Here is a 12,057-nt window from a genome sequence, read left to right on the forward strand (position 1 = left end):
TACTTGCATAAATTTGCAAAATTTTAATTTTTCCCAGATAAGTAATGATTATGATACTACTTATATTACAAAAACCTATTCTAAAATAAATATTATTAAAATGATTAACTTAAGAATTCAAACACACACTGAGTCTTATGCAACTTCTAGCCAGTGACACAAAATAAAACTTGGTGGGTAAACATTTAAAAAGGCAGTAAATCACTTATACCATAAATTTACTGTGGGTACACATTAAAAAGGCAACAACCCAAACTTTACATAACTTAATAGTGCCACACCAAACGGTTTAAAACGAGTCTTTTCAACATTCGTAAAGTAATCCTCCCCATACATTTACAATCTGATTTAAAAATATCATGATAATGTGTGATATAGTTGAACCACAACTTAGTTATATTTGTGTTTATTAATACAGTACATATTTTGTGTGATATAGGTGAACCACGGTGTCCAAGCAACACAAGCTTATATTCTTACTTGCACAACATCAGATGTAAAATGGCCGAGTTAATTTACGTGCTCAAAATATTACCAACCACCATAAAATCAATGGATATCTTAACTCAACTTTAAGAAGAGAGAATATTTTTAATCAAAATACAGACAACCATATGAATATCATGTTCAATGCATAACTTATTTCTACACCAAATCAAAGCGACTGAAAATTTATTCCCAAGAACCGGTATCTGATCAAATTAATTTTATTTCAGCTAATTCAAGAGGATTGCTGAAATAACTGTTCAGAAACAAGAAATATTCGAAAATTCTATTTACATTTCAAATTTTCACGATATCGTCAGTCTCAATATCCACATATGATCTCAAAACGATAAAAAAAGATTAGAACCTATTTATTTGTATTTATCCATAATTTTCCTGGCTTCTTCAAGACTGTCGTCTACAGAGGTGGTTTCTCCTCCACCTCCTTTTGGGGCTTCATCTTTGTTCAAGGCTATAAATGTAAAATAACACAGCCCCATCACAGCCTGCACATTAACATTGCCAAATTTAACACATCATTTCACCAAATTTCCCAATTACAACATGACTAGTAAAATGTTGCAATTTCACCACAATCTTTCATGTTTTTTGCAATTATAACACCAGTTTGTTTAGACGAGTAAAATTCACAAAACATCATCATTTGATGAGTTGTTGATATTCACTGTTATGCGACGTCATTTGACTCAACATGTTAGTGAAACATGGACTGTGTATGTGGACTTTACATCAACAGGCATGCTATAATTCAAAAAACGGAAAGATTGTGGTATAATTACAATATGTTAAAAGTCATGACATAACTGTAAATTTGGCAATGAATTAGTAACACATAAGCTATTACTCCCTCCGTCCCATTAATAAGGTCTCGCATCTCCATATCCCATGTTTTAAAACACGATGGCCGGCACTATGAGAAATAAACAATTCATTTCCATTTGTAATGTTTTTTCTAAACAAGACTGCTTTAATGACTCTAATCTTTTAATTAGCCTTTCTGGGTGTGTGACATGGATGAATCGCAATTAGAGCATGCTATTCACTAAAAACACGAACTGCAAGATGCTCATTGAATAAGAAAGCCGCTTCTACTTATAAAAAGTTCAGAGATTCAGCGATTCGACTTTCTGTTGTACATCATGAACTTTGTGGAGCAACGACCATGAATGTTACGATGGCAAAGGGAATTCACACTGGAATATAGTATTATTAAAAGTTCAAAACCAACATAAGCACTACCACCAGGCATTGAAGGATAAATAGGGAGGTAAAATGCACCAGAGCAAAAACGGCTGTAGAGATGAACGACTTCAGTACAAAGAGTACCAACGAGACAGCAACAGCTGTTACCGAAATCCTTGCTAATGGTCTTGGAACAGCATCCTTGCAAAAAGGAAGGAAAAAGATGGGATCACTATAAGAATGAAGAAAATTTATGTAAATGTAACAAGACACCATATCATAATACTTACTGGCACAAAGCTAGCTCCTGCTTCAACACCATCCTTCCCAACCTTCCATATGGTTAGAATGGCTACAGAAGAATATATTCCAATTAAAACTCAAAAGGCCTAAGTAAATCACATCTAAGGATAGTTGAATCAATGAAAGTGATGCATTCGTAGGGCATCAATATTCTCGCAAAAATTGCAAGAATCACGGACAATCAGTGGCCTCAATTTAAGTTGACAAAAAAGATGTGTCTAATTGCCAATTGATACCATACATCAGACCTATAGTTACTTTCCCAGTGCGAAAGCCTAAAGGTGTCACATTAAGAGTTTTGACTGCTCTTGCTGATGAGACTGTTATTTATAGAAACTAGATATAAATAATGGAGTAGTACTTTCTTCATGGATTCATAGAAGATGTGATTTATATGCTTTCACGCCAGAGCAGGTCTATAGACATAAACAAGGTCTGTATGGGTCAAAGCAAGCAGCCAAGCACCCCTGGCCAGAATGGCATCCTGAATGGAGAGTTAGCAACATGCTTTTGGGTTTTTACTCAGCCAGCTTATGGTGACTGTCTAATTCAAAGGAGCATGTATTGGTAGAACGTATAAGTCGATGATACTTTGAGCAGGGAACCTTATTTTAAGCCATCAATGATCTCACACATTATTTGGACTCAAAATCACCGTCAAAGCTTTCAGGTATGCAAAGTTTTTTTAGGCTTAGATATATCTTGCAACCAAGAAGAGATTTATCTTATAATAAGTGAAAATACATTCTAGACCTGCTGCAAGGTGTTGGATTAACAGGATGACTCTATTCCATTTCCAAAGGGTCTACAATAGGCTTCTCTTCATAGTTCATACTCCCATCAATTTGTTCTGTGAAAATATTCCTATGAAGCTTCAGCTTGCTGATACCTCATGATGTTTGTTAGGTTTTGAGGCTTAATCAACGAATGGCAAAATGAAGAAGACGATGCACAAACGGATTACGTGGTTCGGCACGTATGCCTACGTCCACGGAAGAAGAAGAAGACTCTTTATTTCAGACCGCACATACAAGAAAGAGACTCACAGATCGAGCGCTCTCACTAATCTCAAGAAGAGCTAACCCTCAATCAATCGCGTGTGTGTGTGTTTGTTACAACAGCAATATGCGTGTGTGTGTTACACGGTTACGATTAGTGGGTAATTATTTGAAGTTAGTGGGGAGTTATTTGAAGTAAATGGGAAGTTAATGGGTGGTTACATAGCAATTAATATTGTAGTTAATAATTATTATCTTTATTTCCTTAGTAGTATATATAGGTCCCTTAAGGTTTTAGAGAGTATGAAATATTAAGTTTAGATTAAGGACGGCATTTTACCATAGGGCCTCGTTAGAGGATTGGCCTCGTGAGAGGATTATCGTTGTTCATTTCAATTTGTATTTCTATTTCCTATCATATTTCAGTTCGTGTGTATAACTTATCATGGCCGTCTTTCACTCCGTATCAGTGTGTGTGTGTGTATGTGATACAATGAACGAGCTTAGCTGGAAGCTCAACCAACTAACTACTTTCACAACGGCTAGTTTATTGCGTTCACTCTTCAACACCTCACCATTCAGCTGACTCGTGCAGCCACGCTCCATGTCTCGGCCAAGAGCCACCTCTCTCGAGCTTTTACATGGACACACCAACAATGTTCACCAGCTCTAACTTATGAGAGGATGAAACCTATTCCAACCAGTCAGCTCGACAGATAATCCACATGCCTGGCTCATTAGTTTACAAATGCTATACATATAAACATTCTGAATCTGAATCTGAATCTGAATCTGCATCTGTGACTGTGATAAGATTTCTCTTCTCTCTTAGATAACATCTCTCATTATACGATTTCCACTATCGCTATTGCATATTGCAAGATGTAACTAAACATGCCCATGGTTTTCCCCCATTGTTACAAAGTTTTGAGTTCAGATTTCAGTTTTGCGTCCTAATTATGATAGTTTTGGTTCCAGCAGCCAGAATTTAGATTTTAGGCACCCATTTCCAACACATATCAAAGCACTAGCTACTACAAAAAATAATTAATTAGACGCAAATTTGCTTCAAAAATACGATAAACATAAGATTGCATAACATAATAACCTCAAGCTCATGCAACGGACGCCCCAAAATCCATGAATTGTTTTCATAGAGAAAATATATAAGCAGACAAATTCACAAGTGAGGCATCAAGCTTAATCTGGTCAATGAAGAATAAACATTCCTTCACTTCCTGGACCAAAAATCAGAAGAGTACCTTTGAACAAATTGGATTGCGCAGCAGATATAACTGGAAGTCTGTGATTCTTGAGGTGCTTGATGTGTACGGACGGAAGTCGGATTTGATTCTTCTTCAGCACTAAAAGCGAATTCGAGGAAAGAAATTGGGAGGTTTTGAGAGAAGAAATCTGATTTTTGCAGAATTTAGGCGAGGTCTTGTGTAACAACACCATATCCATGGAAGCCATACTTGAATATTTATTCTGTTGATAATTCTTTATATTTCATCCATTTATGTTTTTATGAAAAAATTTAGCGGTTATTATTAATTAATTAATCCAATAAAAGAGAAGATGAAATGGGTGGATTGTGATTTATTGGGCCTATCACTTCATCGAGTTGGGCCTATCACTTTTTATTTTATGTTGAATCATTTTGTTTTACACAAAACTTCTCATATCTAAATGAGTAACACATTCTTAATCAAGATTTAATAAAACCTAATTCAAACCAGTAAATCACATACTATTAACTTGTATTAGTTGCACAGTTAATTACACTATACTAATACTAACACTACCAACTAAAAACCATAACTCTGAAAAATAGAGCTGCCCAATAAATAGGGAGTACTATCATATCTATCCAAACAAACTAATACTCCTTCGTCCTTCCGTTCCATATTAATAAGGTTATTTTTTAAAAAAAAAATTCAATATAATTGAGTCATTTTTATTTTTTTAAAAAATTTCATCTAATTTATTTTATTCACCTTCCACTTAAAACACTATTATTAATTTCCGTAACGAAAAGAAATACATCAGTTAACAAGGAATGGAGGGAGTACTTGGCAAAATACTTACTACTAAGAAAAATATTACAGTATATTTTAAATAATTACAAAAAAATAACAAATTAAACGTTAATAGATTCCAATACTTATAATAAGAAAAATAGTACGGTATATTTTAAATGAATTACAAAAAAAAAATAACAAATTAAACGTTAACAGATTCCATATGTGGAGTACTAGTAAGTATATTTTTTATATCCTAATTAATGGGCTAGTAGTCAATCTCATTATATTTTATACGATTCTCTGATTTTACTCGTTGTTACGTTTAAAATAATATAATTGGTTAGTAAACAAATAAAGAAACAGTTGTTGGTTTCAAATTTCAATTGTCGGTCTGGTGATATGAAAAAATGAATCAAGAATTTAAAAAGTTAATGTTAGAGATGGCCCTCTTTGTAAAGGAATTTCGTTAATCATGCATGTGCCTAAAAATCTGAAATTCTTGAGCAACGCTAATTAACCTTTTTTTGTTGACGAAAATCATTATTTTTAGCTGACGGGGTAATAATATAGTAGACTCACTTAGGAGTATTAATAAGTCAAAATTAAGCACTTTAAAGATACAAAGGAAAAAAGAACAAGTCAAATTTAGAATAAAAAACAAGACATATATAATTAGTTTCGATAGTCTGGTGGTATCATTCGTTCATTTATGGTAAATCTAGGAGTCTTTGTATCGAACTAAAATAAAGAATATTTGGCCACATTAGTGAGTAAAACGGAAAATCAGAAAATATAAAGGAAAAAGAAATTCTAAAATTAAAGTAAGGCCTAGTTATATAGTTAAAAATACTAATAAAAGAGTAATTGATGTTATTTTAAAAAGAGGTTTAAAAAGTGAGACCTAATTTAGATGACTAAGATAGACACCATAAAATTTTCATTATTGAAAACTCTTAGACTCGTTCACACACGTGTAATGATAATGGCCTTATTTTAGGTATGAGCAAAATATTCCAAGAATCCGATCCGAACTAAATCTTAATTTAAAATTTAGTTCGAATTTTCAGTTTATCGTATCGTATATAAAATTCAAAGTAATCCAAAATATATTTATTTAACCTAATAAATACAAATATTTATGTTAGAAAAATTATAATACCAGTATTTGATAATATTAGATTTTTGGTTTGGTATTGGATTTTCAATTTTTTAAAATTTTGTATTGAATTTTTTACTTTTTAGATGGGATTAGATTTTCAAATTTTTATGTATGTAATTTTATGCAATTTCAGATTTTCCGGATCATATTAGGTTTCATAATTCAAATTTTGGATTTGGATTTCAAGACAAACAAGATCAGATTCATTTTTTTATAAAATTTAGGATTTTCGAATTTAATTGGATTGGACACAATTCCAATCCGAAATCCGAAATCCGAAATCTTGAATTCTTAAAAAAAGTTAAAAGAAATAATTTTTTTATTAGAATTCGATTTTTCCACTGGATTGAAGATCAAAACTATAATCATGGATATTGAAATGATCATTTCTAATTATCTTATCTCTTTGAATAACCTTAAACCACATTGATTTGTTGTTTGTGTTCATATTTTGATTGTGCTCTTCGTGTTATTATCTAAACGGATTTAACAAGCAGTTAGTTTAACTTTTAATTTTTATTTCACCACCCAATGGAGTAGCTTGAGTATTCATGTTGGCAAGTGCAAAAGCGATTAGAATGAATAAACATTGCTTATTAAAATTGTGCAAGCCCACTATAATTACATAGGCTCAATTACCAAAACAAAACCACTGATTATATTTACGGAAAACAATGCAATTACACATGCTGGCTCTGCCTAAACCTATACTAATTGGCAATTCAAATTTTCACAAAACAAAAATAATAAAGCAGAAAACACGGAACACAGAATCCCGAGGGACAAAATTGGTGGAAGAGGTCGAATTTTTTTCAACAAATTATTAACTCCAACCTTCATCCTTCGTCACCTTCAACTACAATAATATATTCCATTTTTTTATTAGTCTTGGCTTTTCTTGTTTATGTGCAGAGCTTGGTGGAGAGTAAGCTCCTCAATCCAGCAAACCAAGATAGTTTAGAGAGAGAGAGTTGGGAGGGAGACCCAATGCAAGTGCCGGAAGAGTGGTGATCTAGGGTTTTGCAAATGCCGATGCCGAGGCAATTCTTGAACGCCACCCCATTTCACCTCCACCGCTGCTTTTTCTTCTTCCTCTTCTTACTCGCACAACATTCCCTTGCTTCCGAAGTTTCTGTTTTATTCTCTTGGATTACTTCTTCTTCTTCTTCTTCTTCACCGCCACCTTCTGCATTCTCCAATTGGAATCCCTCACACCCTAATCCTTGTAATTGGTCCTTCATCACATGCTCTTCTCAATACTTTGTCACGCAAATAAACATACAATCCCTTCACCTCGCTCTCCCCTTCCCCTCCAATCTCTCCTCCCTCTCCTTTCTCGAAACCCTAACAATCACTGGCGCCAACCTCACTGGAACCATCCCCTCCGACGTCGGGGGCTGCGCCTCCCTCAGGAATATCGATGTCAGCTTCAACGCCCTCGTCGGGGAAATCCCCTCCACCATCGCCAGCCTCACGAATCTCGAGGAGCTCACCCTCAATTCCAACCAACTCACCGGACCAATCCCGCCCCAAATCGGTGGCTGCATGAAGCTCAAGACCCTTACCTTGTTCGACAACAGGCTGAGCGGAAGCATCCCTGCCGAGATCGGAATGCTGTCGGAGCTGGTAGCTCTCCGCGCCGGCGGAAACCAAGATATCGACGGAGAGATTCCCGCCGAAATCGGGAACTGCCGTAATCTCGAGATTCTTGGGCTCGCCGATACGAAGATTTCCGGCGGGATTCCTCGCACCATCGGAAGGCTCCAGAAGCTCCAAACCCTGTCGATTTATACCACGATGCTATCCGGCGAGATTCCGGCGGAGATCGGAAACTGCACGGAGCTCGTGGATGTGTTCTTGTATGAGAACAGTCTGTCTGGGTCGATTCCGCCAGAGATAGGAAATCTGCAGAAGCTGGAGAATTTAATGGTGTGGCAGAACACTTTGGCGGGCTCAATTCCCTATCAAATTGGGAGCTGCAAGAGTTTGAGAGTCCTTGATATTTCCCTGAACTACATATCTGGCACCATTCCGGAATCAATTGGGAATCTAACCTATCTCGAAGAAGTGATGCTCAGCAGCAACAACATCTCCGGTTCCATCCCTGCGGTTCTCTCCAGTGCGACCAGGCTGGTCCAGTTCCAAATCGACAGCAATCAGATTTCCGGCTCGATTCCGCCGGAGCTTGGACTGTTGAACCACCTGCAGATCTTCTTAGCCTGGGGCAACAAGCTGGCGGGAAGCATCCCGGAGGCGCTCTCCGGCTGTGAGAGCCTCCAGTCGCTCGATTTGTCTCGCAATTCGCTCACCGGCAGCCTTCCCACCGGCATCTTCCGCATCGCCAATCTCACCAAGCTTCTCCTCATCTACAACGACATCTCCGGCGCTATTCCGCCGGAGATCGGAGCCTGCACCTCTCTGGTGCGGCTGAGATTGGTCGGGAACAAGATCGGTGGAGAAATCCCTAAAGAAATCGGCTCCCTCACTAGCCTCACCTTCCTCGATCTCTCCGATTGCCGCTTGAGCGGTTCAATTCCCCCAGAAATCGGAAACTGCAAGGAGCTGCAGATGCTGAATTTGGCGCGAAATTCGATCACGGGAAACCTTCCGACCTCTCTATCTTCGCTCACCGAGCTAGAGGTGCTGGACGTGTCGGCGAACAAGCTCGACGGCGCCATTCCTGATATTTTGGGGCAACTCTCATCTCTCAACAGGCTCTCCTTAGGAAGCAACGGTTTATCCGGGAACATTCCGTCCAGCCTCGGCCGTTGCTCGCGGCTTCAGCTGCTCGATTTGAGCAGGAATTTGTTGACAGGGAGCATGCCGGTGGAGATATTTACCATCGAGGCGCTTGAAATCGAGCTGAATTTGAGCTGGAATTTGCTGAGCGGGGAAATTCCAACTCAGATTGCGGCATTGAACAAGCTCTCCGTCTTGGATCTTTCACACAACGAACTTCAGGGAGAGTTGAAGTCTCTTTCAGGATTGGTGAACCTCGTGTCGTTGAACGTCTCCTTCAACAAATTCTCGGGCTACTTGCCTGACAACAAGGTTTTCAGGCAGCTCTCCGCGGAAGAGCTGGCTGGGAACCCGGGATTGTGTTCCCATGGCCACGACTCCTGTTTCCTGACCTCTGGCCCGGGAATGGGGATTCCCGGGCAGAGGCGGCCGTGGAAGCTGAGAATGGCCATCGCATTGCTCGTGATCGTGACTGTGGCGCTGGCAGTTGTGGGCGTGCTAGCCTTTCTCAAAGTGCGGAGAATGAGCAAAGCAGAATCGGATTCGGAGTTGGGAGAGGGAGAGTTGTGGTCGTGGTCGTGGAAATTCACCCCCTTTCAGAAGCTGAATTTCTCAGTGGATCAGATCCTCAGGTGTCTCGTCGAGGCCAATGCCATCGGGAAGGGGTGCTCGGGAATCGTCTACAAGGCAGAACTCGACAACGGTGAAGTGGTGGCGGTGAAGAAGCTGTGGCCTGTGATGGTGCAGGCCGGTTTGAACAGGGGAGTTCGCGATTCGTTCTCGACTGAAGTGAGGACGCTGGGATCGATCCGGCACAAGAACATAGTGAAGTTTTTAGGGTGCTGTTGGAATCAGAAGACGAGGCTGCTGATGTATGAGTATATGCCCAATGGAAGCCTGGGAAGCCTTGTGCATGAGAATAATGGAGGCTTCTTGGAGTGGGAGATGAGGTACCGGATTCTGCTGGGCGCGGCTCAGGGCGTCGCGTATCTGCACCATGACTGTGCCCCGCCTATCGTGCACCGGGACATCAAGGCCAACAACATTTTGATCGGCCTGGATTTCCAGCCTTACATTGCTGATTTCGGCCTGGCTAAGCTCGTTGATGATGGAGACTTCGCCCGTTCCTCGAATACTATTGCTGGCTCATATGGCTATATTGCTCCTGGTATAATATAGTACTATGCTTTTTGGTTGTTAATACGCATAAACAATTAGAATATGTGACACTAATTTTTCTTGATATGCAGAGTATGGATTCAGTATGAAGATCAGTGAGAAGAGCGATGTTTATAGTTTTGGAGTAGTTATGTTGGAAGTCCTCACTGGGAAACAGCCCATCGACCCGACCATACCCGATGGGATTCACATTGTGGACTGGGTGAAGCAGAAGAGAGGCGTGGAGGAGGAAGTTCTAGACCCGGGGCTGCGCCTGAGGCCACAACCGGAGATTCAAGAAATGATGCAGAGCTTAGGAGTGGCAATGCTGTGTGTGCAGCCGTCACCTCATGAGCGGCCAACGATGAAGGATGTGGCGGCGATGCTCAAGGAAATACGACAAGAGAGAGAGGAGAACATGAAAAATGAGGCTGGGAAAGGGGGATCACAAGTTAGTGATGGTGGTGGAAAATAATGGTGGAGGCTCATCATCAGCTATCCAGACTTTGTATTTGCAGAGCAACAATTCAAGCTTTTCTGCATCTTCATTACTTCTTTAATTTGTAGTTACTTACATCTAAACCGTTTGATTTTCTCAAGTGTTGATTCTCTTTTGAGAAAAATAAGAATACTAGTTTTTATATCTCTCATTTTAACTTGTTTGATATCAGTATAGACATTCATTACCTTGTGCTTCATCTTGTCCAATCATTTGTAGATTTTATGTAATTTACTTAAACAACAATGACTTCATTTGGAGTCCATGCCACTGCATCTGTAGCAGACTCAGCGGTTCCCTTCATCATCTTCTCGGCACGACTCGTCTTCTCCCTCAAATTAATCTTCTCTGCCCGTTGCTCATTCGAGGCCTGCCTGTCTTCATATTTTAGCTTTTCTATTCTCTCATGACCTATCCATGAATATATTCTTTTAAAAATTACTTAAATGACGTGATCAATACCATTAAAAATTAATAATCTGGTTCTAAATTTGTATATTGATGAGTCGGCGAATTTTTGATGGTGATGAAATGCTCGTAAAAATAAAGGAAGATCAACACAAAGATTTACGTGGTTCGATTTACTGAGGTAAATCTACGTCCACGGGGAGAAATGGGGGCAGGTTTGTATTGCTTGATCTGCGAATTACAGCTTACAACACAGACTTGCTATATAATTATTTTCTCTCTAGAGAGCTTTACAGAAGTTAACAGAAGATCCTTTATCTATCTGACCTAGGTTCTATTTATACTTTGAACCAAGATCGTGGCATGCAGCATTTATTAAGTGGTGGATGTCGTGGAGATCGTGGCGACCTTGCATGGGTCCACTATCCTGCATGAGTTAATGACTGCTTGACACCACTAAATAGATCGTGGGTGTAGTGGAGGTCTTGGAGGCCTTTCATGAGTCCACTAACTCCTAGTTCGGTCGAATGCCGAGACCGAACTACTGAATTATTGCCGAGCAGGTTTTGCCGATCTGAGAGTAGAGTTTGATGCCGACCTGAGAGCAGAGCTTGATTAGTTGGCTTTTACCGAGCTATAGGCTAGGGCCGAACTCTTAGGTTGTACCGAACTGAACTCTTGGCCGAACTGAACTCTTTCTTGGGCTTTGGGCTAGCCGAGCTGTCCCTGCTATTGGGCTTGTTTAGTTCGTACTCCATCACTACCCCCCCCGAAAAGCGAAGTGAATCACTTCGGCATTCTGGATAAGGGTACGGGGGAGGCTGAAGCCGAAGCAGATAAGGAGAAGGAAGCTGAACCTCACCGAGAAGGTGGAGACGAAGCTGGCGAAGTATGATTTCGTCTCCTTTCTCTTAGTTTGGTTTCTTCCTTTATGTAAAATGGCCTTGAAGTAAACTTCTTTGACCGGACTAGGTCCTTGGTCTGATGAAATAAACATTTTTGACCGAACTCGTCTTTGGTCTGATGAAATAAACATCTTTGACCGGACTCGTCTTTGGTCTGATGAAATAAACATCTTTG

The 12,057-nt window shown here is 39.5% G+C and overlaps 2 protein-coding genes across 2 annotated transcripts; one reads left to right on the forward strand and one right to left on the reverse strand.

Moving 5' to 3' along the window:
- Positions 1-642: 642 nt before the first annotated feature.
- Positions 643-4,488, reverse strand: LOC121793365. Its single transcript, XM_042191362.1, has 4 exons — positions 4,253-4,488; positions 1,980-2,041; positions 1,786-1,890; positions 643-992 (listed from the first exon to the last, which is right to left on the reverse strand). Exons 1-4 carry the CDS (start codon positions 4,461-4,463, stop codon positions 858-860), a joined length of 513 nt encoding a protein of 170 aa, XP_042047296.1. The 5' UTR covers positions 4,464-4,488; the 3' UTR covers positions 643-857.
- A 2,618-nt stretch (positions 4,489-7,106) lies between these two features.
- On the forward strand, positions 7,107-10,545 carry LOC121795546 (LRR receptor-like serine/threonine-protein kinase RGI2). Its single transcript, XM_042194089.1, has 2 exons — positions 7,107-10,080; positions 10,163-10,545. Exons 1-2 carry the CDS (start codon positions 7,200-7,202, stop codon positions 10,543-10,545), a joined length of 3,264 nt encoding a protein of 1,087 aa, XP_042050023.1. The 5' UTR covers positions 7,107-7,199.
- The last annotated feature ends 1,512 nt before the right edge of the window (positions 10,546-12,057 follow it).

Source organism: Salvia splendens, chromosome 3 (assembly GCF_004379255.2).
Source record: "Salvia splendens isolate huo1 chromosome 3, SspV2, whole genome shotgun sequence".
Classification (NCBI taxonomy): Eukaryota; Viridiplantae; Streptophyta; class Magnoliopsida; order Lamiales; family Lamiaceae; genus Salvia; species Salvia splendens.